The 26610-nt window shown below is 51.8% G+C and overlaps 1 protein-coding gene across 1 annotated transcript in view; it reads right to left on the bottom strand.

Annotated features, from left to right (window-relative positions):
* Window positions 1-872: 872 nt before the first annotated feature.
* LRCH4 (leucine rich repeats and calponin homology domain containing 4) overlaps window positions 873-26610 on the bottom strand; it is a 40292-nt gene continuing 14554 nt past the window's right edge. Inside the window, 17 exon segments of the mRNA XM_042471857.1 lie at window positions 873-2877; window positions 3193-3270; window positions 3422-3559; window positions 4178-4287; window positions 7835-7963; window positions 8235-8283; window positions 8515-8572; window positions 9311-9445; window positions 10406-10562; window positions 10718-10805; window positions 11022-11118; window positions 11331-11449; window positions 12010-12146; window positions 12311-12374; window positions 12376-12417; window positions 13225-13351; window positions 13505-13649. Coding sequence (XP_042327791.1) covers window positions 2671-2877; window positions 3193-3270; window positions 3422-3559; window positions 4178-4287; window positions 7835-7963; window positions 8235-8283; window positions 8515-8572; window positions 9311-9445; window positions 10406-10562; window positions 10718-10805; window positions 11022-11118; window positions 11331-11449; window positions 12010-12146; window positions 12311-12374; window positions 12376-12417; window positions 13225-13351; window positions 13505-13649 — 1880 coding nt within the window. The 3' untranslated portion in view covers window positions 873-2670.

Below are 26610 nucleotides of genomic sequence, written 5' to 3'. Positions count from 1 at the left end.
CTCCTCATCCATCCAGGGCAGTGAGAGTGCGCATGGCCTCTGCCAGCTCTGGCTGGGCCAAAGGCCAAGGCAGTCCCTTGACCCGAGTGCCTAGCCACCAAGGGCTGCAGGGGCCGGGGCTCCTCTCTGCTTCTAGGCTAAAGGCCCAGTGTTGCCTGAAGGCTGCTCCGGGGGCCCACTGAGAAGTGGCACCTGTCTGTCTACTTGCATTTGCTTGCTTCTGAACTGCTAGGCTGGCAGGAGCTGGGACTAGTGCTGGGAGTCCATCCATCATGCAGCCCTTGGGCCTCCAACTGCCAACCTCCCAATGCTCTGATCATCAGAACGGCCATCTTAACCACTGAGCTCCTCTTGGGCAGAAAGTGACTCCCTCCACCCCAAAAGTGCCAGGGCTCTGCCTCCAGACTCAGAGGAAGGAGACCCTTCAGGAGACGGCCAACCTGGCAGGGCAGAGAGACCCCTCGCCTGCCTCTGGGTCCAGGCCATGCCCCTCCAACCTGCGTCCCCTTCAGGAAGGAAAGCCAGCCTGGAGGGATGCCCTCGCAGCTTTGCACGCCCACAATGCTGCCAGACTGCAGATCCCAGCATGAGTAGCCAAGGCTGGTGGATGCTGGCACTTGCAGTGGAGCAGCGTCCGAGGGCCACCTGCCACTCCTCCCTGCCATTTTTTTCTGCTCCTGGGGGGCCATGAGGAAGGGGAGCCCCCCAGCCCTAGTTTGGGAAAGAGGGGAAGGGGCGGCAGCAGCAGCAGCAGCAGCAGCAATAGCAGCAGTGCTCTCTGGGACCATTTGCATTAATGCAGCCTTTGCAGAGACTGTAGACAATCCAGCCCTCACAATTCCTAAGCAAACACAACGACAAAAGCCACAAGGTTGTCTTTTTAGGTGGAAATTCATATCTCCACGTTTTTCAACATACAGAAGTGAGCCAAGGGCAGGGAAAAACCAAACACAGGCTATACACACAAAACACACAAAAGTGAATTTACAGCCAAACAAATAATCATAAATGAAGGAAAGAACTGGAGCCCTTTTAAAAACAATTCCATCCGACGAGGAGGAAAAGGATAAATAGCGCACAGAATATTTACAAAATTGTACATGCGTAAAAAGGCAAATATCTTTACAATAGTCTATATTTTCTTCTTTTCAAATATATATATATATATATATAATATAAAATATATGTATATATATATATGTATGTATGTATAATTTAATATATTTAAGGCAGCAAACGGAGAGACTCAAAGGGCTGGATCTTGGGTCCGCTTGCTCCTTGCGCTATTAAGGTATCTCCGTTTAATCTGTGGGTTGCAAGGCCATCTGCGCTGAAGTACGCCTGACAAAGCAGAGCTGGAGGCTTTTGCACAGATGAGCGAGTGCCCTCTTCCTCCTCTGCTTCCTCCCTCACTTTGGCCCTCTCCAAACCATACAGTTAAGGTAAGGTCAGGCCCTCAGCACCCAGGGAAGGAAGAGACTTCCAAGCATCAAAGCCCCTCTGGAAGTTTCCAAAATTAAGCTTCCCAGGCAGTGGCATTAGGGCTGGGCCTAAAGGGATGGCAGGCGCAGCAACCGAACGGAGAAGGGATTCCTAGGGAGGCTGCAGGGGGCCCCCCACCTGCCCAAAAGGCCAGTGGACAGGGGGCTCGGGGGCAGCTGAGGGGAGATGGGAAGGACCCCCATGCCAAGGAAGCTCTGGGGAGACCTCCCCGCCAGTCTTTTGGGGTGTGGGGAAGGGGTGGGAGGGAGTGCCTTTGGCTTAGTGTTTCTTAAAGTCAGAACACGGGGCCTGGGGGGATGCCCAAGGTGCAAAGGACGTCCTGTCCTCTATCCCTCGGTTGGGGAGAAGCGGCCTGAGGCTTCAAGTGCCGCCAAGTCAGGAGCGCAGCTGCCCTGAGACATGAAGGGTTTGAGACGCACCGCGTGGGGTTTCCCCCACCAAAACAACTTGGTGTGCGTGTGTGCCTGTGTTCCCCTCGGCAGGCACTCGTGAATTAGTGCAACACGGTATAAGTGCACAGAAGTGGCTGTGGGGAGACTGTGGCTTCTTGCCAGGCAGAACTATTTCTAGTGTCCAAAATGAAGTTTAGTGTCCAAACACTTTCACTAAGGGAACAAGGCACAGATACAACCAGGGAAGGGAATGCTTGGAAGCAGGCGGCTGGGAAGGCAGCAGGAAAGGGCATCCTGGACTCAAAATGTGGACATTGCTTTTTTGGACTACAACTCCCCATAACCCTTGATGGCTGGAGGATGCTGGGAGCTATAGTCTAAGAAAGCGCCTTTCCCCAGCTCTGGAGCTGCTCCAAGCAAGGGACCATCCTTTTTGCGACCTGTCCTTTTGCGATCCCCATTTGCTTGGGGCTTGTTTCCAGTGGGAGAAAGGGAGCATTTCTAGGGCTGCTGGCTTGAAAAAGGCACATGCCCTGCCCAAAGCAGCAACCCTCTCACCCAGCCCTATTCCTGACTGGCCCACCCCAACCTTCCTCCTGCCCCCTGAATTATGAGTCTTTGCCAAACGGCCTCACAAGGAGGCCAGGGCCAGGAGGAGGAGGGACACCCACCAACTAAAAATGCAGAGGCCCTGACCAGATTGGGACCTCTGCCCAGGATGACCGAACCCCACCAGGCAGCTGGCCCTCCAGCTATCTGCCCCCCCCCCACCCCCTCAGCAGCCACAGAGCTTGCAATAGGCCAGATACAGGAGCAGCATGACGAAGACATAGAAGACGCCAAAGCCGGCCAGGTGTTCCGAGAGGGCGGCCGGGGCGAGGGGCTTCCCCGCGGGGGGATGCAGGAGCAGCAGGGCCTCCAGGAGGCGGAGGAACCCACGAACGTTGCCTTGCAAGAGGTCAGAGGCAGAACAGAGAGAGACCTGCGGCAGGTGGAGAGGACACAGGGACAAGAGAGGGAGAGGAAGGACACAGACAGAGACATGGCAAGGTTAGTGGAGCTAGCCGAGCGGTGGGCTGGCCAGGAGGCCCCTGAGGGAGCCCAGAAGGGAGTGGAGGGCAGCGTGGGGGGAAAGGGGGGCCATGGGAGGAGGAAGTCAGGAACCCTAGAAAGGGCATCTGCATGTGTGAGAGAGAATCTACAAATAGGGTGGGTTTGGGGTCCCTGCTATAGGAGGTCTTCTCTCCCTAACCACTGCCATGTCCCCCACCCCACTCCAAGGGCCCACCAGACTCACCTCCGGAACTCCCAACTGGTGGCAGGCGGCCAAGAAGTTCTCCACGTTCTTCCGACTTTTTACAGCATTCAGCTTTGGCTGTTAGGAAAGAAAAGCAGAGAGAGAGAGATACTGATGTGTCCCTATCTGCTGTGGGTTGGAGGAGCCAACCAGGCCTGGATTGAACCCAGCCTCAAGGAACAAGGACAGGACACTTTTGGAAGCCCCCTGCCTCCCCCCAGAGGCTCACCACAGCAGGAGAGGGCACATGGATGAAGGGAATGGATCGCGGGTGCAGATGGTTCACTAGCTGGCAGAGGACGACCCCATTGGCCAACGCCTCACCCAGATCCTCAGCTAGCATGATGTTCAGCCGAGACTCAATCGCCTGGAGAGGAAGAGGATGGTGTCAAGCCTGGGTGGGAAAGGAGGTTCCAGAAGGGCCCTTGGAATGCAACCGGGCCCAGGACTTCTCTGACCCTGGAAGGAGCAGCTCTTGATTTATTAAAAGCAAGCCCCTAGCCCTCAATAAAGGCTGCAGAGTTCACCTTGCAACTCAATTAGATTCCTAACAATGATGGCTAGGGGCCTCACCTTCACCTCAGCAGGAAAAGCCTGCCAGATGAACAGAATACACTGCCAGATGGAGGCAGGTTCACACCATCCAACTTTCATTGTCCTGGACAGCTAGTTCCTGTGGCCCTGCTCCACCTCAAGGCCCTCTGTTCCCACTCCTAGAATCCCTCCCTCGCCCCTTCCTAATCCTCACCCAAACACAGCTGGACCACAGAATATGGCAGGCACTGAGCAAGCCTACTTTTGCTCTGAGTAACAAAGAACCCTGCAAGGCTAGGCTGTCCTCCTCTGCCATCCCCACGTTTGGGATTCTGGTCAAACAGGAGCCAAGCCTCCTGCCCTCCCAGCCTGGACTCCCACAATGCGGCTAATACTGCCTGCTTTTCCAGGATGGCATCTGCCAGATGTGTGTCCGCTGAGGTCTCCCTACCTTGTGCAGCTGAAGCATCAGTCCTCTCTCATCCAGTGCCTGCGACCCAGGCCTCAACCTCCAGGGACTGTTGAGCTCAGAGGAAGAGGAGAGATCAGGAGAGGGGGAGCCTGGAGACAAAGGGAAGCAGAATCAGCAGGAGCTCTTTGGGAGCAAGCAAGGACGTAGCCAGGATTTTGGGAAGGGGGGGGTCAAGACTAAGTGCCACCATTTTGAGAGGCTAAGAGTCCCCCCCAAGACACAAAAACAGGGTCGAGCGTTTACCCGCGACACCTTGATGGCACCACTTTAACTTCCGTTATGGCTTCATGCAATGGAATCTTGGGAACTGTAGTTGAGTCATCTGTCAGGTGCCACAACAAACTACAAATCCCAGCATTTCACAACATGGAGCCAAGGCCAATTAAAGTGGCATCAAACTGGATTATTTTTTCAGTGCAGATGCAAACTGAGTCCTTCCTCTGAAGGTGTTTACATCAGATAAATTCAGCTCGATAAAGCAAAGTGCAGCTGCTCAAGCAATGAGCGGCAGCCACTCTGTTCATGCTCAGAGGCACTCTGCTCATGCTTTGAGACACTGTATTCCAACATCTGAGCTGAGCTACAAACCCAGGCTGCATCCACACATTTCATTCCCACTTCCAAGAGGGATTTTTAATTTTGAGACACACACACACACCTTTTAATTCCAATACCTATCTATCTATCTATCTATCTATCAATCATAATTTTTAATTCCAAGCCATTATACGTTCCTTTCTTTTTATATTAAACAAACCCTTTTAAGAGAATCCTATTTTGGGAGAAAGGCAGGGTATAAAATCAATCAATAAAAAATTATAGTGCAATAGTCCATCGGTGCATGGCTTGCATTATAAGACTTTATACCTTTATACCTTTAAAAACTATTAAAATCACAGTAGGCTCAGAGTGCTACAGAATCATGGAATCATAGAGTTAGAAGAGACCCCTAGAATGGCCCTGATCCAGTCCAACCCCATTCTGCCATGCAGGAACTCCCAGTCAAAGCATCCTCAACAAATTATGTAATGGAGGTGTCCATCTACATTGTAGAAAGATATACTATAGATTAATGCTATGGAAAAATCACCACCTTGAGTCTGTATATTGGGAGAAAGGCGGGATATAAGAAAATAACAACAACAACAACATCTGGGTATTGTAGTTTTGTGAGACATTTAGCCTTCTTTGTCAGGAAATCGCAGGATTTTCCATAGCATTAAAGCAGTGTCGAACTGGATTATTTCTGCAGTGTGCAGCCTTATTAGACTGCAGTTCCCATCAGTCTGTGGTGCTGCTGGATGATGGGGCCTGCAGTCTAGCATTGCCTGGAGCAGGGCCATAGGACTCCACAGCCACGATTCATCATCTTAGATTGATTCCATATATTAATTAATCATAAAAACATAGAGTTAGAAGAGACCCCACGAAGGGCCCTGATCTAGTCCAACCCCATTCTGCCATGCAGGAACTCTCCATCAAAGCATCCCCATTGACATGCTGAAAAAGGGCCAGCTAACTGTAGTTTATTCTATTTGTCTTTTAAAAAGAGAAAAAACAAGGCTGGAAGAAGGAAGCCTCTTGCTTTTTGCATCACAGACCTTCCTCCTCTTTTTTGTTGTTGCAAAAATCCAGAAATGACTGTTTTTGAAAAGATGAGTCCATTCTCAGGAGAAATGTCCAGAGTAGAGCCTGAGTCTCCTTTCTCTGGACTTCCAAAACCCCAAACTGACCCTGAGAGCATCTGGTCTGACCCCCAACTCAAGGAAACTTGGAAATCCTGAATTATTGAATGATACAAGGCGGCATAGTGGTCTCAGGGTTTTGCTGAAGCACAACATGATTTTAAAAATATTGTGCATTCAATTACCTTCAGTCTATGTCTATGAGATGCATATGAGACATACATGGATCCCATGATCTCCCAGTATAATATCCCATTAGACATCATACTGTATATCAATATACCCAAATCTGAAAAACTCCAAAATCCAAAATACATCTAATCCTCAACACTTTGGGTAAGGGATATTATTATTATTATTATTATACTATATTGTACATGGATATAACAGCTAAAAGTTAGAAGTCACCTTTTCCTTCTTTTCTTCAGTTCTCCCTGAGGGAGGAAGGGAGGGGAGGAGGAAGCAGGACTCTGAAGGAAACGAAAGCGAATCATAGGGACTCCCTCTCTCTCTCTGTCTGTCTCTCTCCCCCTCCCTCTCTTCCTCCTCCCTCCCCCCTCCATTAAAGCCACGGAGAGGGAAAAGAGGAACTTTTGTTTTGTCTTTCCTCTGTTCCCTCGCCGTGGTTTTAATGGAGGGGAGGGGGGGGGAAGGAGCCTGAATGCCCCCCAGGACCTGATTGGGGGGGGGGGGGGCCCCCCCCCCCCCCCCCCCCCCCCCCTGGCTACGTCCTTGGAGCAAGACAAGGGCTGCTGGAAGGTGATCAAGGGTGGGCTCAGGTCTCTCATCTACTTAACTGGCCCATCAGCTTGTGAAGCATATCTTTTATATATATATATTGGTTGGGGGCTTCTCTGTGACTCCACGCTCTTTGGAGAGCTGTATGCATCACCTTTCCCCAAGACTTAGTGTACTTTTGCACAGTCATTGCCTGCCTTCTCTTTGTCTGGCTGTTTGAAAGAGCAATAGCAACACTGAGAATAATGTCTGTAGGCAGACTGAGCTTGGTGAGGCAATGAGGAATGTTTCTGGGATGAAAGGGACACCCTTCCCTGGAACAAGAATGCTGGAGGTTTAACCTTAACAAGGAGACACAGAAGCTGTTAAACAGGACTGGGGGAGGGGGGAACTGGCAGGAGCTGGGAAGTCACTGGTTCAGGCTGAATTGTCCGCAGGCAACGAAGGGAAGAGTGTATTTCAACCAGGTAAATGGGGACAGGGTGGAAATAGGCCACAGGCATATGGAAAAAGCCAAACCATCAAAGAAGGGTATGGGTCTATGCAGAAAATGCACTTGCCTCAGACAGAAGTACTTCTAGGCTAATGCCAGAATCCTCTGGGCCAAAAGAGGACAGCTGAAGTGCTTGGTTTTGTGGCCAAGTGGCTTGAAAGACCACATTCTCCCACGTCAGCCTCCAGCCTAGGTTTCACAATCCCAGGGAGATGTCTTGTCACCTTCAGAGGCACAATTTGGAGGGAGGGAGACATGAGAGAAGGACTTCTCAGTGGCTGCTCCCAGGCTCTGGAACCCTTGAGAAGGGAAGCCAGGTGGCCTTCATTTCTGCCATCCTTCAGATACAAACTCCTGCCATTTAAGCTGATTTGCTGCTGAAGCAGATTTTCACCTAGTTGGTCCTTTTTACTGATTTCTCCCTCTTTCCTAAAATGCTTTGGAACTATTTTCAGTAGAAAGTTGGTATAAGCATTTAGTAAGTAAATCAAAAGAAGTGTTCTTTCCAACTGTCCCCTGACTTCTTGGCTCCTCTCACTGCAAAGAGTGTGTGTGTGTGTGTGTGTACTTTCAGCTGTGTATGGTAACTGACAGAGGAAAGACGCCTCTCACGAATCCAGGGGACAACACAGAGGGCTTGGCCAGCCAGCAAAGTGTATGATCTGCCACAGCAGGAATCCTCCATATTTCATTTTGGAGGTTGCCCTTCCTGATGCTTACCAGAGCCTCCCCGCTGGATGCTGTGACGTGAGGAGGAGCGGAAAAGGAAGCTGGAAGGTTTCTGCATGGAGTTGGTCTCACGGGCCAAAGAGTTGGCGCCCACCATGGAACTCTGTGGGTGGTAAGGATCTGCGCACAGAGGGAGAGACGGAGGAAGTGGCTTAGCAATGGCGACCCTCAGCTTCTAGCGGCCCATGCCAGCTCATGCACAGCGAAAGCCAGCAGCCAAGGTCCCCACATCATCCCCTGTGCTGTGCCAACCTATCTCCTCCACTGGCAGCCTCTCCTCACCTCCAAGTGGGGAGCCCTGGAGACACGTGCCCCCTCCCCAGAAGCCCCTTCTGCCCTGTCTACCAGAAGGGCTCCCTGGCTATTGCACTTATGCTGGGGCCCAACTTACCTGCATAGTGCAAGGGGCTCTGCCTGAGGGAACCAGCCAGCTGTTCTCCCTGTGAGAAAACAAAGAGAAGAGGTGAAGACTGACCATCTGCCCCCAAAGGAGGAGAAAGGAAGAAAATAGCCATCTGTGCGGCTAGTGTCGGAGGGGCACTGCAAAACACAACACATGTACACACTCTCTTTCTCTGAAGAGAAGCCACACAGAGCACTGCATGCAATCCTCCCCCTGATGCACACACAGCAATAATTTGGCTACAGCCAAGCAGCAATCTGACAGTTACCTTGCCCATTCGATACCTCAGCTGGGAGAGGCTGCTGCTACTCTCTGTTAGACTGTTGCTGTGGAGGTAAAAAGACCCCAGTGTCAGAAAGAAAAGCCAGAACTACATGCCCACTGCACAGGTGGCTGTGTTTTGGGGGACTTCCCTGGACTGCAGCATCTGGTATCCTCGCTTCCCTGACAAAATCAACTGCTGGGTTTTAAAGAGGGACTCCAACCTTCTTCTTAAGTAATGCCAGTGTAGCCAGATAGGTAATAAAGTAGGACTTGGAGCAAGGAGGCCCTGCCTCTGTCAGGTAATATATGGCTTTGAGCCAGTTATTCTCCTCCTGATCCAATCATGAAATGAGAAGTCACAGTGGTCTGCCTCACAGGGCTCTCATGACAGAGAAAGCAATGGTATCTACTAAGTACTAAAAAAAGTGAGGAAGGCCCTTTGAAGGAGAAACAGGAGGAGGAATCTATTGAGCAGAGTTTTGGGTTGCTGTCTTAGGAGAAGAGGAACCATGTCTGGTGGCAGAGGAGAGAAAAGGAAGGCTGGAGGTGGGAAGTGAGAGAAAAGGCATCCCTTCCTACAAGGGAGAGACTTTGTCCTTCCTTCCGCAGCTCAGGGCAAGCGAACTGGGCAGGGCCATGGGCAGATCCTGGGAAGAAGGAAGCTAGCTAGCCAGAAGCCACAGGGCAGCCACAACAAGGCACTGGCCTCAGAAGGAACTTCTCTGGGGACAGAGCCTGCTTGTCGGGGAAAAGGGGGCATGGGCCCAGCTGTCTTCCCAGGACCTTATCCAGCCTGGTACCTCTCACGCTTCTCGGCTCCTTGGCTCCACAGAGGCCGCGGTGGTGGCTGCTGCCGCTCCTGTTCCTGCCACAGCTGAAAGATCTCTGGGCGCCGGCGCTCCTCACCAAATGGCTCTGGCCGGGGCAGGCTGGCCCTGGAGAGTGAGCGGGCAAGTCACCAAACAGCAGAGCCCCCCAGATGCCATTCCCACTCACCTTCCTAGAGTAAGGGGAGAGCCGATCCCCAAGAAAAGCAGGCTAGAAATGAGCCATAGAACTGGTAAAGGAGGGCAGGCCACCTCCATAGCATAGGTCAGCCGGAAGGAAGTCCTTGCAGACCCTGAAAGGAGAGCTACTCTGAACATCAACGGTGGCAGCAGGAGACTAAATCAAGCCCATGCACAGAACAGCCGTCTTGGTTCTGGCTAATTTCTAGTGGCTGCGGAGGCGAAGGAATCCCTTTCTACCCTCAGATGCCACATTTGATCTGGCATAAGTGACATGTGCCTTAATTATGTCCTGATTACTGTAATGCACTCTGCATGGGGCTGCCTTTGAAGAGTCTTTGGAAGCTTCAGCTGGTCCAAAGAACTGCCTCCAGATTTGTTAACTGGCTGGCCATAAGGAGCACACAGCCCCACTGGTTACCAGTCCATTTCCAGGCACAGTTCAAAGTGCTGCTTATTCCCCATGCAGCCTTATACAGTACACTAGGCTATACAAAGGAACCTTTCTCCCCATACTTATTGTTTATTAAATACAGTATATGTCCCGATATGGAAAGCTATCCAGGCTTTGAGAGCCTCAGGGAAAGCCCCTCTATTAGTTCTCCCACTTTCACTGGCAACTCGAGCAGGGATACAAAACAGGACCATCTCGGTGGCTGCTCCCAAGCTTTGGATGCCAGGATGGCTTCCTCCTCAATGTCCTGACAGAGGACTTAGAAGTTTGGGTGATAAATCCACTCAGGGTAGCTTTTGGGCAGCCTTTTTGGCTTAAGATTTCTGGGCAGTCATTGGTGGTGAGGGCTTCTCTCCCCTTTTCCATCCAACAGAAAAGAGAAAAAGGCACTCAGGGGTGCTCTGACGCAAGGTCCGCCAGGGGTCGCTGCTCACCTGCTGGTCAGACCGGGCTCCATCACTCTGAGGAATGCGCTTCTCCCAGCCCCGCTCTCCAACTTGCCCTCAGTCACCACTGTTGCCTCCTCCTCTTCTTCCTCGCCGTTAATGCTGCTGTCAATGTAGTCCACCTGATCCAGGTCACTGGCATCAGCTGTGCTTAGGAAGAGAAAGATTTGCTCTCAGGACTTCTCATCCCATTCTCTGACTGTGCATTCACTCTCCAACCAGTGACACCACACACACAGAGGTACCTAGGCTGGCACATGTTCCTGACTCCGCTTTCCCTCCTCAGCCACAATGCCTCACCTGCCCCATTGCTCTTCCTCTTCAGCTGCTTGGGGTCCCGGGCCAGCTCAGCGATGCGGAAGGAGAGGTCTGAGAACTCATCTGCAGACTAAGAGATGGAGAAAAGGGGATCAGATGGGGAAAAAATGTATAAAGGCCTTCCATGGGACGAATGGGGAGAAAACACCAGCTCAGCTCTCCCAGCCAGTTTAACACATCCTTCTCAGTTTGTGGGGCTGCATGAGGACAGGGACCCACAATCTAAGCCAGCAGTTTCAGAAGCAGCTGGCATTACCCCTGCACTCCAAGCATGGCCCTGCTGTACCTCGTTCCCCGACCACCGTTTGCTTCCACTGTCCACGCTGTTGAAGCCCGAGTCCAGGCCGCCATACTGCCGCATGGAGTACAAATCATCTGGGAGGCTGTGAGGGCGGCAAAGGAGAAAAGAGAAGCACGATGAGGTGGGAAAAAGGAGAGGCCAGGTTTTGTCCTCCCAAGAGGCCTATTTGCTCTCCCCGGAGGATGCCAAAGCAACACCCACTCCATCCCATCCTGCTGCCAAGCTGGCCTAAGAGTCTCCTTCCTTTGGCGAGGGGTGCAGCCTTGCAGCACCCCACCTCTGCCCCCTCCTCACCAGGTTCCAAAGCCAGTGGGGCGGCTCCCTCGGGCGAATTCTGCCAGGTCCACCCGGCCCTTGCTGCAGGCCTCAATATTCAGGTATTTGAAGATGTGGATTTTGCCTTTCAGGCAAATCTGTGGGTAAAATGGCCGGCCGGTCAAGGTCCAAAAGCACCTCCCCCACAGGACAAAAGCTGCCACCGCTGATAGGGGCACCTTCAGGCAAAACCTGAAGAGGCTTTGACAATGATCCCCTTGTGGGGTGGGGGTCATGGGTCCCTATATCTCTCCAAGTGTCCAATGGGGCCTGCTCTCGACCTAGGTGCCATGACCACTAGGCCAGAGTGCCTGGAATAGGAGTCAGGATTGGGAGGGAGTTTTCAAGGCAGAGAGAAAATCCAAATTATTCCAACCACAGCCCAACCTGTGTCCAGAGGCACCTAAGGCTGGGGCTCTACATTTCCCCAGAGGCTCTCAATAGCAGAGGCTGGCAGGGATGCTGGCAGCCACAAGCAGCAGAGACTGCTTGTGCTGAAGGCTAAGGAGGAGCAGAATGGAGCAAGGACTCTGCCCAAGGAGGACAGAGTCGGACAACCAGAGGTCATCCCTTCCCCACCTCTCACAGCAGAGGGTGAGCTGGTGCTTTTGGCCCTTGCCTGCCAATGGTCTCTCCCTCCCAGCCACACCTTGAGTACCTGTGCTGGGGGGGACTGCAAGGGGTTGTTCTCCAGAAGGATGGACTGCAGGTGCCGGAGGTGGCGGTAGCAGACAGGAATGCAAGTGACACGGTTGCAGGAAAAGTCCAGACACACAAGGGGCAGCTCAGCCAGCTCTGGGAGGGAGACACAGCACAGGTGTGAGCCAGTTAGTGTGTCAGGGGGGCATGGAGGTGGGAGGCACCACCTTGGCTCTTCCCAAGTGCTGCTCCTTCCCCTGGGGAATTTTACGAAACCTGTGAAAAAGACAGCAAGGAAAACATCCCAGAAGGGGACTGACCTTCAGGCAGGATGGCAATTTGGTTCCTCCGGATGTTGAGGTCCCGAAGAGACTCCAGGCCCCCCCATGCTGGCTGGGAGAGACTGCAACTCGTTGCTGCTGACGTCCTGCTCAGGAAAGAGTTAAAGGAGACGAAAGATGAAAGACACAGTCCCCCTTCGGGCCCCTCACAGAGCACCCCCCCAAAAAAAAAAACCCTTACCCTGACACTGTCTGCTGGGAAGGAGGCATGTGATGGAGGGAAGGGAGCAGCGCTGCTAACGGCTGTAGTATTAGACTGGCCTCAAAGGATACTCAGAAACTTCAGTCAGTTAAAATCATTGGGGGGGGGGGGGATGAGTAACTGGGACCAGATAAAGAGAAGGCGTTTTGCCCAGTTCAGAGAACAGCAATGGTAGGAACCCTGGGCCTGCCTCCTCTGGAGGGTCCAGCTCAGAGTTTTCTCAGACTCCTCCTGAGGAGGTCCCACTGCTCTCCGGATCGGAGGCAGGTGGTGATGGGTGGAGAGGAGGAGGAGGAAGAAGAGGAGGAGGAGGGGAGGGCCTTTCCTTTTGCTAACACCCCCCCTCCCCCGCACTTTGGCCTCAAGGATTCCTCTCCCCAAAGTGTCTTTTACCAAAGGCTGGCAACTCCTTCAGGACTTTCAGCTTCATTTAGCCTGTATTTGTTCAGCTTTTGACTGCTGCTGCACTGCCAGTAGTGAAGCCAGCAGTTACATACTCTATTGTTCCCACTGTTTGAGTCTGTGGGGAGGGGGATGTGAGATATGGGGATTCCTAACTCTCCTGATCTCCACATGTCTTCAACCTCAACAAGTAACGGCAAAACTGGACCACTACAGGATGCTGCAAAGGACAAGGTTGGGGGGTAAGGAGGAGGCTGCACCCACTGGCCCCCCCTGAGCCTGGACTCACCAGTTGGCGCAGGCTTCTGAGGGCACCGATGTCTTCGGGCAGGGAGACCAGCTTGTTATTGCTGGCGATGAGGACTTTGAGGGGCAGGCGGCAGAGGCAGGAGGGCAGGGAGGTGAGCTGGTTCCGGCTGCGGGGAAAGAGACCTTAGCCAAGAAAATGCCCCCCTTGGGAAAAGGACTAGCCAGGGGATTGGGGCTTTCTCTGCACAATAATCCAGAGGAGGCCCTATTCCACCAACCCTGGTCCCCACCCAGCCTGGGCTGCCTTCCGCATGCATTACCTGACATTCAGGTAGGTGAGGGCTTGGAGGTTGGCAATGGTAGCAGGAATGCTGCGTAGGCAATTGTGGTACAGGCTCAGCCCTTCCAAGGACATCAGGTGGCACGCATCTTCGGGCACCTCAGCAAAGCGGTTCCGGGACAGGTCTGCAAGGGAGGAGGGAGGGAGCAAGATAGGATCCATCAAGAACCTTCATTTCTATTTCATATTTGTTTACTTATTTTCTATTGATTTATTTCTCACTCTCTCCCCAAATGGAACCCAAAGCAGCTTACAATATAAAATAGCCAGAGAACTTCCCAGGACAGTGTGTGCAATAGTTTAGTAAGACAAATGTAATAGAACAGACTTAACTAGAAATTTGCACATTACAAATTCATATTTGTATAACTAGAAACAACAATAATTTCGCCTCACAGCAAACAACACAACCCTTTGGGGAACTCCTTGCTCCTGTTCAGACAAACTCAGGCAGGAAACCGGGAAGCAAATTCCAGCTGGCTCTGGGGGCCTTCTTCCGAAAGACTCCCAGCCCAGAAATATCTTGAGGCACCATGGTCCCCATTGGGAATAACACCTCTTCACGTGTTTCATTCTCCTAGGTAGCAAAGAAAAATATTGAACGTTTTGTAACTGCTGAGTGAGATTACAAGTGGTTTTGCACGGGGCACGGCTAGTAGTTTTTGCATTCTGGGGCTGTTTTGGCGAAGCTTTCTTTAGCACAAAATTTGTCGCACTTGGAGCAAAATGGCAAATGCCCTTCTCTTGGGTAAGGAAGGGTGTCTCCCCACTTTGAAAAACCATCCACAAAAAGATGGATAGGGTCAGAGCTCTCCACTCTCAGCCAGGCTTCTTCAAGAGTAGGGACTAAGCCAGGGTGGGAAGGTCTGGCCTACATCAGGCCCCTGCCCAAGCCAATTTGTTTTTAGGGGGGATAGAAGGGGGGGGGGAATTCCAAATGTGGCAGCTTTGCTTTCCTCAAAAAACTGGCTGAAAACAAAACCAGACATGATGTCAGGTCAACTCCAGTTCTAATTCTAAAAAAACGAATGTGGAAGTGCAGCCAAAAATGGTCACCGCCTGTATTAACAGAGCGTTGGAGCCTCCCAGATGCCAAGTCAGGATGCAATGCCCATCCAGGAACGGATGGTACTCAGGCCAAGCTGCTGGGACACCTTCACCCATCCACCCCAAGCAAAAGGGTTGGAACCAGAGAACCAATGCTGGGGTACAAATGTGGATCTGGAGGGACAGAGAGATGGACTGAAGGCAAGGTCTGCTAAGATAATCTTTTGGAGGCAAAGGGAGGAAGAGACTAAATTTAGCATCAGCCTGAGCCCACTCCCACCCATCCAAGAAGGCAGGAAGGCAGTCCCCTCAGGTGGGCAGATGGAGGGCCAGCCCCATCTCTGCTCTCCTCTCCGCTTGGAAGAGTGACCAAAGGTGTTCCCTTCCACTGGTGTGAAGAAAATCCCCACCTGAAGTTCTCCTCATCAGAGAGCCGGGTGACCAGCTCCTTCACTTCAGGGCTCCCCACCCCTCTTGGAGCATTTTAGAATTGTGACTTGGGGTGGGGGACAAGCTCACATGCAGACAGACACCATTACAAATACAGTTCCTGCAAACCAGCCTCCAAGGAAAACCCAGCATATATATAGGCCAATCCCAAATCTGATGCTTCCCCCTCCGGCCAGGCCTGGGCTGGGGAAGTTAACCCGTTCTACTCGTAAGGCAAAGTGGAATAGTCAGCCAAGCACAGAGTTTCCTGTTTTCTTTCTGGAAGGAGGAGCAAAGGCAGGGGAGGAAGAGTCCTGAAGAGGAGTGAGAAAAAGGGAGTAAAGAAAACATGTCAGAAGGAACTGGTGGGACCCCACCTCAGGTTTTGGGGTCTGTGGAGGAAAAGTGAGGGGTACTCTCCAGTCTGAGGAGGGCAAGCGGTCATCCCAACAGGCAGATACACAGAAAAAGCTGAGAGAGGGAAGTCCACTTGCTCCAGAAATGCATCTTACAAGGAAACCAAGGCTGGCCAGCTGTCTCTGGGGGTTGTGCAAAGGAAAGGGCCCAGGTGAGGCCAGAGGTCAGGAGTCGCCTCTCTAAACCAGGAGTACCTGCCCCCTTCAGAAAAACAAGAGAGACCGGGGTGCATGGCACTACCGCTTCTTTCCTTCTCCCATGCCACCAAGCCTACCATAGTGCCCTCCAATGGAAGAGGAAAGCAGGTTGACCCTCCAGATGCCCAAAAGCTCTTGGAGGAAGGAGGCCAACAGTTGAAAGGAATGGGACCTCCACCCCAAGTTCATCAGCAAGAATGGAAAAGCAAGGAGGAAGGCGGCCACCTCGAAAGGTGCTAGATGACCCCTCCACCGAGGGATGCCTGGCTGTGGTCCCCCCCCACAGGAAGTCAGCTGGGAAGCCAGGTGATCATCCTGACCTGACTCTCTGCCTCAGGATGGACAGGCAGGCCTCAGGCAGTGGGATTGCCTTCGCTTTTCTGCCGGACCCCCAAATAAAGGCCCATAACCAACTGGAGCCAAATGCAAAATTCCGCCTCCAGGAGGAGGATTACTCCCAGAAAAGGAAGAGGGTACCTCTGAGCATGTGTCCAGCCCAGGAATTTGTGATAAATAAAGGTTAATCATCATCATCATCATCATCATCATCATCATCATCATCAGGGGGAGATATAGCGGTAGGAGAGTGGAGTCGTATCGGAAAGGAAGGCGGGATCGATGTGTAATATCTATCTCTCCTTCCATCCACTCTCCTAACCAAAGAGATCTGTGGGTCAGTCCAACTGTACCACAAACCCTGTCTCTGCTCCTATGTAATGCCAGGTCCATAAAGAATAAGACCCACATAATGTACGACCTGCTAGAGGAGAAGTGTTGTGACCTGGCATGCATTACTGAGACCTGGCTTGGGCCTGAAAGTGAAGCGGTGTGGGCTCAGGCCCTCCCAGCTGGGTTAAGGACCAGGGTGCGGGTGGGGGGGGGGGGGGGGGGGGGTGTTGCCTTGATCCATAAGAACACTCTTTCCTTGACCAGGAACCATTTGCGTCAGACTGACTACATTGAGTGCATTTACCTGACCCTGAAGACCAGGGACAGTTTGGGGATTTTGTTGGTCTACAGGCCACCCCGTGCGCTGACTCCCTATCTGAGCTGACACAGCTGGTCTCGGAACTGGTGTTGGAGTCCCCTAGGCTTCTTGTCTTGGGGGACCTCAACATCCCTTTCGAGGCCAGTCATGGTCCAACAGGCGCGGCAGCCATGGGCCTGTCCCAATTAGTCTCAGGGCCCACGCATTTGGCTGGTAATACACTCGATGTTCTCTTCTGTACGGATATGGAGATTCCGTGGACAGAGGTTATTAATGTCTCTCCCTTGTCATGGACAGACCATTTCCTGGTCGAGGCTAGTATCAAGGGTTCTACCCTCCCGGGGGTGGCGGACCTATTCGGATGGTCCACCCGTGAAGGCTGATGGAACCCAAAAGGTTCCAAGAAGCCCTAGAGGGGTATATGGTTGGAACTGACTGCCCTGACTAACACCTGGGATACTGATCTCTCCAGGGCTTTACACAGCATCGCTCCCAAGCATCTTTTCAGGCCTGCTTTCAAAAAACAACCCTGGTATACGGAAGATCTCAGGATGAGGAAGCGGGCTCTGCAACGACTAGAGCGCAACTGGCGGAAACACCAGCGCTTATCCGACAAGACACTCCTAGAGTCTCAGTTGAAGGCCTATGGAGTGGCAATAGGTGCAGCAAAGCGTTCTTTCTATGCTGCACGTATTGCGTCCGCGAAGTCGCGTCTGGCAGAGCTGTTCAGGGTAGTGAGGGAGCTAACCCAACTGCCCCTCCCCCTGAACCCTATTTTGGAAGCATCTAAAGCCTGCTGTGACGAGTTTAATAACTTCTTCGCGGATAAAATCTCTCGGATAAGGGCTGATCACGACGCCAGTATTAGTTCAGAATCTAGAGTAGAGGTATCCAGAGCTTCCGTAGACTTGGTTAAACTGGATCACTTTGAGTCTGTAAGTACTGAGGATGTGGACAAGATTCTCTGAAGTGTTAGGAGGACGACTTGCTCTCTCGATCCCTGTCCTTCATGGTTGACAGCTCAAGGGGGAACGGTTGCAACAAATATGTTGCACCGTATTATTAATTCATCTTTCAAGGATGGGCAGTTTCCATCTACTCTGAAGACGGCCATTGTAAAACCTTTGTTGAAAAGCACTCCCTTGACCCCCTAATTCGGAATAATTATCGGCCTGTCTCGCTGCTGCCATTTCTAGGGAAGGTGATCGAGAGGGCAGTTGCCCTTCAGCTTCAGGGGATCTTGGATGAAACAGATTATCTGGACCCATTTCAAACCGGCTTCCGGGCAGGGTATGGAGTTGAGGCTGCCATGGTTGCCTTAGTTGATGATCTCCGCCTGGGCATGGACAGGGGGAGTGTGTTCCTGTTAGTGCTCTTGGACATCTCAGTGGCCTTCGATACCATCGACCATGGTATCCTTCTGGATCGCCTGAGTGAGTTAGGTATCGGAGGCTCTGCTCTGCAGTGGTTCTGTTCCTACCTCTCGGGTAGATTCCAGATGGTGGAGCTGGGGGACTGTTGCTCCGATAAGAGGGCCCTGACATCTGGGGTCCCTCAGGGAGCGATTTTGTCCCCTATGCTATTTAACATTTACATGAAGCCGCTGGGAGAGATCATCCGGAGACATGGGACGCGGTGTTATCAATATGCTGATGACACCCAAATATGTTTCTCTGTGTCTCCGACTGATGCAGCGACTAAGGATGGCATCTCTCCTCTAAATGCTTGCTTGGAGTCGGTAATGGGCTGGATGAGGGAAAACAGACTCAGCCTGAATCCAGAGAAAACGGAAGTACAGTGGTGCCTCGGGTTACGAAATTAATTCGTTCCGCCATTCCCTTCGTAACGCGATAATTTCGTAACCCGAAATAGCTTTCCGTTAGCGCTGGAAGCCTATAGCATTTGAATTTCGCGCCGAAATGAATTTCGTAACCCGAAAAATATTTCGTAACCCGAAACAGTTTTTGCCAATCCAACTTTTTCGTATCCCGGAAATTTCGTAACCCGCGCATTTCGTATCCCGAGGTACCACTGTACTGGTGATAGGCTCTCCTGGCCTGGGTAAGGAAATTTTTCCACCTGTCCTGAATGGGGTCACGCTCCCTGTGAAGGACTCTGTTCGCAGTCTGGGGGTGCTCCTTGACTCGTCGCTTCACCTTAGTTCCCAGGTGGATGCGACGGTCAGAAGCACTTGTTATCAGCTTCGGCTGATATGCCAGCTGCGTCCCTTCCTGGGCCGGGGGGACCTGGAAACGGTGGTACATGCTCTGGTAACCTCTCAGTTGGATTTCTGTAATGCGCTTTACATGGGGCAACCCTTGTACCAAACCCGGAAGCTTCAATTAGTGCAGAATATGGCAGCAAGGCTGGTTACTGGATGTTCCAGGGCCAGCCATATAACACCAGTCCTAAAAGATCTTCATTGGCTGCCTATTCGCTTCCGGGCCGAATACAAGGTGTTGGTTATTACCTATAAAGCCCTAAATGGCTTGGGCCCAGGGTACTTGGAGGACCGCCTCTCCCCATACAATCCGCCCCACACTCTCAGGTCGGGTGGGAAACATCTTTTAAGAGTTCCAGATGCTCGGCTTAATTCATCTTGGAGGGCATTTTCAGTTTCGGACCCTCAGCTCTGGAACTCTCTCCCCCATGAGCTCCGTACAGTTACCACCCTTGATGTTTTCAAGAGGAACCTGAAGACTTTTTTATTCCGCCAGGCTTTTCCCCCATGAGCCTGTTGGTATTCTTCTTTTTCCCCTGGCAATGTAATTGGTGGAATCCATCTTCAGCCATTTGTATGGGGTTGTTTTGCATGGTTTTAACTGTTTTTAACTAACTGCTTTATTGTTTTATTGTAATATGATATTGTGTATGTTGGGGTTTGTTGTTCTTATTGTTCTATTTACTTGTTGTACACCGCTGTGATCTTTGGAATAGTGGTATAGAAATAAATTTTATCATCATCATCAATACAAGCACCATCCACAAGTTCCTTCCACATAGAAATCCATTCCTTGATCCCCAGCATTTTCCAGAACCCCTCTTTGTGTCTGCCTGGCACAATATGTGTGTGTGTGTGTGTGTGTGTGTGTGAGAGAGAGAGAGAGAGAGAGAGAGAGAGAGAGAGAGAGAGAGAGACCCACCCACTCCCTCCCCATTTCCAGCTCGATCTCACAGCCTTTTCTGGGTGTGGAGGGAGGTGAGGGAACCATGTCCAGGGCCTGGTAGATGGTGGGACAGTGCCAGCTGCAAGTCCCCACCCCACCCCAACCTCCGGTTAACAATAGTGACAGAACGGCCAGCCCATGTGACCGCCTGGAACAGATGCCTACTGTTTCTGCAAGGGGGGCCTTGGTGGGCTGGGTAAACCTTTTGCCTGCCATATGTCCAGGGAGGGGGGCACAGAATCATCAGGCCCCTCAAAAGTGTGTCCAGGCCCAGAAGAAGCCACAGGGGTTATCTGGCGTGATGGGGGCAGCCAGGATGCTCTTGATGTCATCATCGTCATCACCATGGCCTGAAAAAGCAACCCTTCCTTTGGCAGATGTGATGGAAAGAAAGTTGGAAGACACCCCAAGATTACACCATATCCCTCTCTTTCCCCCCTCGTACGCAAGGCCCCTCCAGACCCCAAGTTTGGGCCTGATAGTTTGTGTTTGGGGGTCTGTGGAAAGCACACTTCTTAAGGTAAGCATCCTGGCCTCTGAAGCCACTGGTGAAGCTGCTTTTCAGGAGCTGCTATTAGGACACCCACCAACCCTCACACTTGCTCCTCCCCATTCAGACTTTTCAGGTATATAGCTTTCCTATCCAAAGGACTGCATATTCCTTCCCTTCCCAAAGGTGAACAAGGCTGGTACCAGAGTGGCAGAGAAATAAGGCTGGAAATATTTCACCCCTCCTGGAGTAGCAGCAGCAGCAGCAGCATGTCTGGAACGGTCAGGGCACCATCCCCGTGTGGGGACCAGCTCTTATTTGGGACCAGGGGGAAGGAGAGGGGCGGCAGAAGCAGTCAAAGTCTGTGTCCTTCGTGTCTAGGATGGAGGACACACATGCACCATGCTCTAAAGAGAATTTCGCCCTGACTCTGGGAGGCTGTACTCAATTTCTTCCCTGCCTATCAGCAAGACTTATTTCTCCTTTGTGCCTGCTTGAGCCACATCGCCTGCCCAGCCTCCGTTTCAGATTTCAACAACCAGAATCCCCAAATGTAGTCCAAGGAACCCATTTTTCCAGGCTCTCTCCAGACTCATCTGCCCAATAAAAGGATTCCTTGGCATCTGGGTGCATCCATTCCATACCAGAAGAGCCCTGGCTCCCTCCTTCCAAGTACCATTTCTGCAACAGGTTCAAGAGAGCAGCTGCTGTACATCATGGGAATTAATGAGACAAGGATGAGCCAGTTTGGGAACTGGGATGGGAGGGTTCAAAGGCTCTGCCCAGCCCAGGACTGGGAGGGACCAAGGAGGGGAGAAGAGGTATGCAGTGGCCACCTCTGCCTCCTTTCCTCCAAGGACAAGAACCAGAGGAGGTTCTCAGGGCTTCATCCCACACACCCCAAACCCTTGCAGGCCTCCCTCTCTCCTCCTCCCCGCTTTCTTGCTTCACAGAGGCACAGAGAAAAGGGGGGGGGATTGGAAGATCAAGGGTATTAAAAGAACTGGCAAATGTAATATCGGAGCCATTGGCAATAATCTTTGAAAACTCCTGGAAAACAGGAGAGATCCCAGCAGACTGGAGGAGGGCAAACGTTGTCCCCATCTTCAAAAAGGGGAAGAAAGAGGATCCCAACAATTATCGTCCAGTTAGTCTGTGATCCATCCCAGGAAAGATTCTGGAGCAGATCATTAAACAGAGAGTTTGTGAACATCTAGAAGGCAATGCCATCATCACAGAAAGTCAACATGGGTTTCAGAGAAAGAAGTCATGCCAGACAAACCTGATCTCCTTCTTTGATAAAATGACCATCTTGGTAGATGAAGGGAATGCTGTGGATATAGTAGATCTTGATTTCACTAAGGCCTTTGACAAAGTTCCCCATGATATTCTTGCAAACAAGCTTGTAAAATGTGGGCTAGACAAGGCAACTGTTAAATGGATCTGTAATTGGTTGACCGGCCGAACCCAAAGGGTGCTCAACAATGGCTCCTTTTCATCCTGGAGAGAAGTGACCAGTGGGGCTCTGTCCTGGGCCCAGTGCTATTCAACATCTTTATCAATGACCTGGATGACAGAATTGGGAGCATACTTATCAAATTTGCAGATGATACCAAATTAGGGGGAATAGCTAATACCCCAGAGGACAGGATCAAGATTCAAAATGACCTGAATAGACTAGAAAGCTGGGCCAAAGCTAAGAAAATGAAATTCAACACGGAGAAATGTAAGGTATTGCACTTAGGGAGGAAAAACGAAAAGCACAGATATAGGATTATGGGGGACACCTGGCTGAATGAAACTACGTGTGAAAGGGATCTAGGAGTCCAAGTAGACTACAAGTTGAACATGAGTGAACAGTGTGATGCGGCAGCTAAAAAGGCCAATGCTATTTTAGGCTGCATCAATAGAAGTATAGTGTCTAGATCAAGAGAAGTAATAGTGCCACTGTATTCTGCTCTGGTCAGGCCCCACCTGGAATATTGTGTCCAGTTCTGGGCGCCACAATTCAAAAAGGACATTGAGAAACTGGAGCCATGTGTCTAAAGGAAGGCGACAAAAATGGTGAAAGGTCTGGAAACCATGCCCTATGAGGAACGATTTAGGGAGCTGGGGATGTTTAGCGTGGAGAAAAGAAGGTTAAGAGGTGATATGATCGCCCTGTTTAAATATTTGAAGGGATGTCATATTGAAGAGGGAGCAAGCTTGTTTTCTGCTGCTCCAGAGAACAGGACCCGGAGCAATGGATGCAAGCTACAGGAAAAGAGATTCCACCTGAACATTAGGAGGAACTTCCTGACAGTAAGGGCTGTTCGACAGTGGAATGCACTTCCTTGGAAGGTGATAGAGTCTCCTTCCTTGGAGGTCTTAAAACAGAGGCTGGATGGCCATCTGTCAGGGATGCTTTGATTTGGATTTCCTGCATGGCAGAATGGGGTTGGACTGGATCAGGGCCCTAGTGGGCTCTTCCAACTCTACTATTCTATGATTCTATGATTCTAAGATGGATGCAGAGAGGCCATCGGCCCTCCCTTTGCCTTCACCCCAGTCCAGCTGCGGCCATCAGAGGGGAACAAGAGAAATGCAACCAGAGGGTTCTCTTTTCTTGCATTAATAAGTCTGACCGAGTGGATTCTATGCTCCCAGAGCCAGTGAGTCAGGCTTCCCAAGGGACTCTGCAGGATGTGGGGCAGTCTAGGGACTAGAAGCTTGATTTAAGCTGGGATGGAGGGTAAAAAAGTCTTCCATGAGACTGACCTCAGCCCAGCCCAGGGCAGCCAACTGCAGGTGCCTGGAAAAAATGGAGCAGCAGCTGCCATAACATCTGGCCGTAGCCCTGTTTGCCAGCCTGGTGTCATAGTTTGACCACTCGACTGCAACTCTGGAGAACAGGGTTTGAACCCCCGCTTGGCCACAGAAACCCAAGGAGTGACTGTGGGCTAATCACACTCTCTCAGCCAGGAAAACCCGTTAGGTGTCACCAGAATTCAGAAATGACTTAAGGCACACAACAACAACAACAAAAACAGCTGGCACCCCACCCTCAAAGGAAGGAGTGAGAGGGGCTTGGGCCGGCCCAGTCCTTCCTCCTCTTGAGCCAGCACTTGGGCCGTGAGAGGCTGCTTGCTTGCCTGCAAGCTGTTCCTTCCCAGCCTCAGGCTACAGCAGCTTTTTGCAGCCCCCCCCCCCCCATTGTCCAAATTCAGCCAAGAGAGGCAGCTGCAAGTAGATCTGAAGCACTGCCCCCCCAAACACACACACACAAACCAAGGGGGAGTGGGAGGTGAACCTGAACTACAAGCAGATTACAAGAGAAACTCCAATCCCTTGGCTAAAAATAAGAACTGGATGGGGGGGGGGGACAAAGCACCATGTGCCAGATGTTTTCTTTCTTGGAGAAAAGAAGGGGTTTGTAATTGCTGGTTGGCCATGATACAGATCTAGGCTCAAAAGCCCGATGGGAGCCAAATATGTGCTTGCCTGGTTCCCCCCCCCCCCCCCAAAAAAAAAAAAAAGCCCTATAGAGGGAACAGGAAGGGCTCTCTCCTGGCTTGGAGGAAGCAAGGCATGCCAAGGGAGAAGGACCCCAACGGCAGGTCCCTCCACTGCCACTGTCATGCCAAAGCCCACTGCAGCACCAGCCACCTGCAGGACAGACAGGGCTCCAGGGTGCCACCTGTCTGCCTTCCTGCCTGCAAACCCAGGAGGGGAGCCAAATAGAAAGCAGCCTCAGCTGGAAAGAGGAAAGGGGGGGGGGTTGTCCTGGGTTCCAACCAACCAACTTTCCTTCCAACCAACCAAACAACCAACCCACTCTATGTTTCTAAAAGCCTGGAAAAAAAGGAAGTAGACGTATTCCAAACACCAGCCCAAGAGGGCCTGAAACAAGAAAGTGGGGGGTCTACCCACACAGGCAAGCCCTTCTTTTCTGCACCATGGGTCAATACTTCCATTGTGCCAGCAGCCCCAAGGCACCAGGAAGGGAGGGTAGGTATTGCCCCAGGTGCTCCCCTGCATCCCAAGAAGAAATCTGGAAGTGTGGGGACAGGAGAGTAGATGGTGGGCCCGCAGTTGACGCATCTTCCCCACCACCTGGTGCCCTCTGACTGTGTTGGAGCACAACTCCCATCGCCCAGTAGACAACCGGAGGGCTCAGGAAGGCCAGGTGCATCAGTCCCCTACCAATGATCCCTGTCAGGGCTGAGTACCCAAGAGGCAGCCCTGCTGACCTGCCAGAGAGGGAGAGCCAAAATTCCCTCCCCAGGGCTGGACTCTGCCAAAACAAATTCCCTGGGGCTCCACCAAGAGCAAAGAAAAAAATGCCATCTTCCCAAGCTGGCATCCCTTTAGGGACCAGGGCTAAAAGATTTCCTGGGGCACTCCAAGAGACAGCTGAGGGGATGGCACAGGATCTGTAGGCATGAAAGCTCCTCCGCATGCAATGGGGAGGGGGGAATGGCTGGCTGGCCTTGGCCTTGCCAAGCCCCCCCCCCCCCCCCCCCCCCCCCCCCCCCCCATCCATCTTCTAGCTTTCCCCAAGGAGATGAAGGGCTGGCTGCAAGCTGTCCTGTCTCCCAGAAAAGATGGGTCTGAGCCTGCAAGCAATCACTGGCTGCTCCTCCCCCCTACAAGTGCATGAAGCAAAATGGGGAGCCTCCCCCCATGCTATGCTACACTTCCACCTCAACACCTCCATTTCTTACTTCCCTCTTTTTGGGGGCACCAGGTTGGGTCTTGTTTTAGAGGATGAGGAAGCATCACACCCTATGTTCTTAACCCCTTTGACTTCCTCTGGTCCAGGCCAGGACTCACCCTAGATGCCCCACAGGTCAGATCCAGCAGACAAATTCAATGGGGAGAATTGCACCTGAGGCCTCACACTTCCCCAGCCTCCACACTTCCCCAGCTTCCAGCTGCCCACTAGGGCTGTGGCCTCTCAGGAAAGCGCCTGGCCTTGGTCCAAGGGAGACCACTGTCTTTATCCAGATGGTGCAGCTGGGGGACGTGTGCTCTGATAAGAGGGCCCTGACATCCGGTGTCCCTCAGGGAGTGATTTTGTCCCCCATGCTATTTAACATTTACATGAAACCGCTGGGAGAGATCATCCGGAGACATGGGGCGCGGTGTTATCAGTACGCTGATGACACCCAAATATGTTTCTCTGTGTCTCCGACTGATGCAGTGACTAAGGATGGCATCTCTCCTCTAGATGCTTGCTTGGAGTCAGTAATGGGCTGGATGAGGGAAAACAGACTCAGCCTGAATCCAGAGAAAGCGGAAGTACTCGTGATAGGCTCCCCTGGCCCAGGGAAGGATATTTGTCCACCTGTCCTGAACGGGGTCACGCTCCCCCTGAAGGACTCAGTGCGCAGTCTGGGGGTGCTTTTGGACTCGTCGCTCCACCTTACATCTCAGGTGGATGCGACAGTCAGGAGCACTTGTTATCAGCTTCGGCTGATATGTCAGCTGCGTCCCTTCCTGGGCCGGGGGGACCTGGAAACGGTGGTACATGCTCTGGTAACCTCTCTGTTGGATTTCTGTAATGCGCTCTACATGGGGCAACCCTTGTACCAAACCCGGAAGCTACAATTGGTCCAGAATATGGCAGCAAGGCTGGTTACTGGATGTTCCAGGACTAGCCATATAACACCTATTCTGCAAGATCTACATTGGCTGCAGATTCGCTTGCGGGTGCAATACAAGGTGTTGGTTATTACCTATAAAGCCCTAAATGGCTTGGGCCCAGGGTACTTGGAGGACTGCCTCTCCCCATACAACTCCAACAGATAAGGGAACAGAGGATGAAGTCCCTTCTCTGTTAGAGTTCCCAGGGCTCTGCTCTGGGTCCACTTCTGTTTTCTCTCTACACGCTGTCCTTAGGGAAACTCATTAGCTCTCTTGGCTTTTCCTACCATCTCTATGCCGATGACACCCAGCTGTATCTTTCCGCCCCTGACCTTTCTCCAAGGCTTGAACAGCAAGTTTCGTCCTGCCTCACAGCTGTCTTGCAGTGGATGCGCCATCGGCATTTGAAGCTCAACGTGTCCAAGACAGAGCTTCTTGTCTTTCCTCCTAAGCCCACCCTTCAACACTCCTTTTCTGTCTCTGTGGACAACATTTCCATTCAACCAGTCCAGCAAGCCCTTAGTCTTGGCTTTATCTTTGACTCTTCTCTGTCGTGGATCCCTCAGATCCAGACCACAGCCAAGGCTTCTAGATTGCCAAAATCCGACCATATCTCTCCGTCTCTACTGCCAAGATCCTGGTCCATGCCCTAGTGATCTCACGACTGGATTCCTGTAATGTCCTCCTGGCTGGGCTTCCTCTTTCTCACCTCCGTCCTTTAATCTC

The sequence above is a fragment of the Sceloporus undulatus genome, chromosome 6, assembly GCF_019175285.1.
Source record: "Sceloporus undulatus isolate JIND9_A2432 ecotype Alabama chromosome 6, SceUnd_v1.1, whole genome shotgun sequence".
In the NCBI taxonomy this organism is placed as follows: domain Eukaryota; kingdom Metazoa; phylum Chordata; class Lepidosauria; order Squamata; family Phrynosomatidae; genus Sceloporus; species Sceloporus undulatus.
Note: the sequence above shows the minus strand (reverse complement) of the source record. Positions and strands in the feature narration are given on the sequence as shown.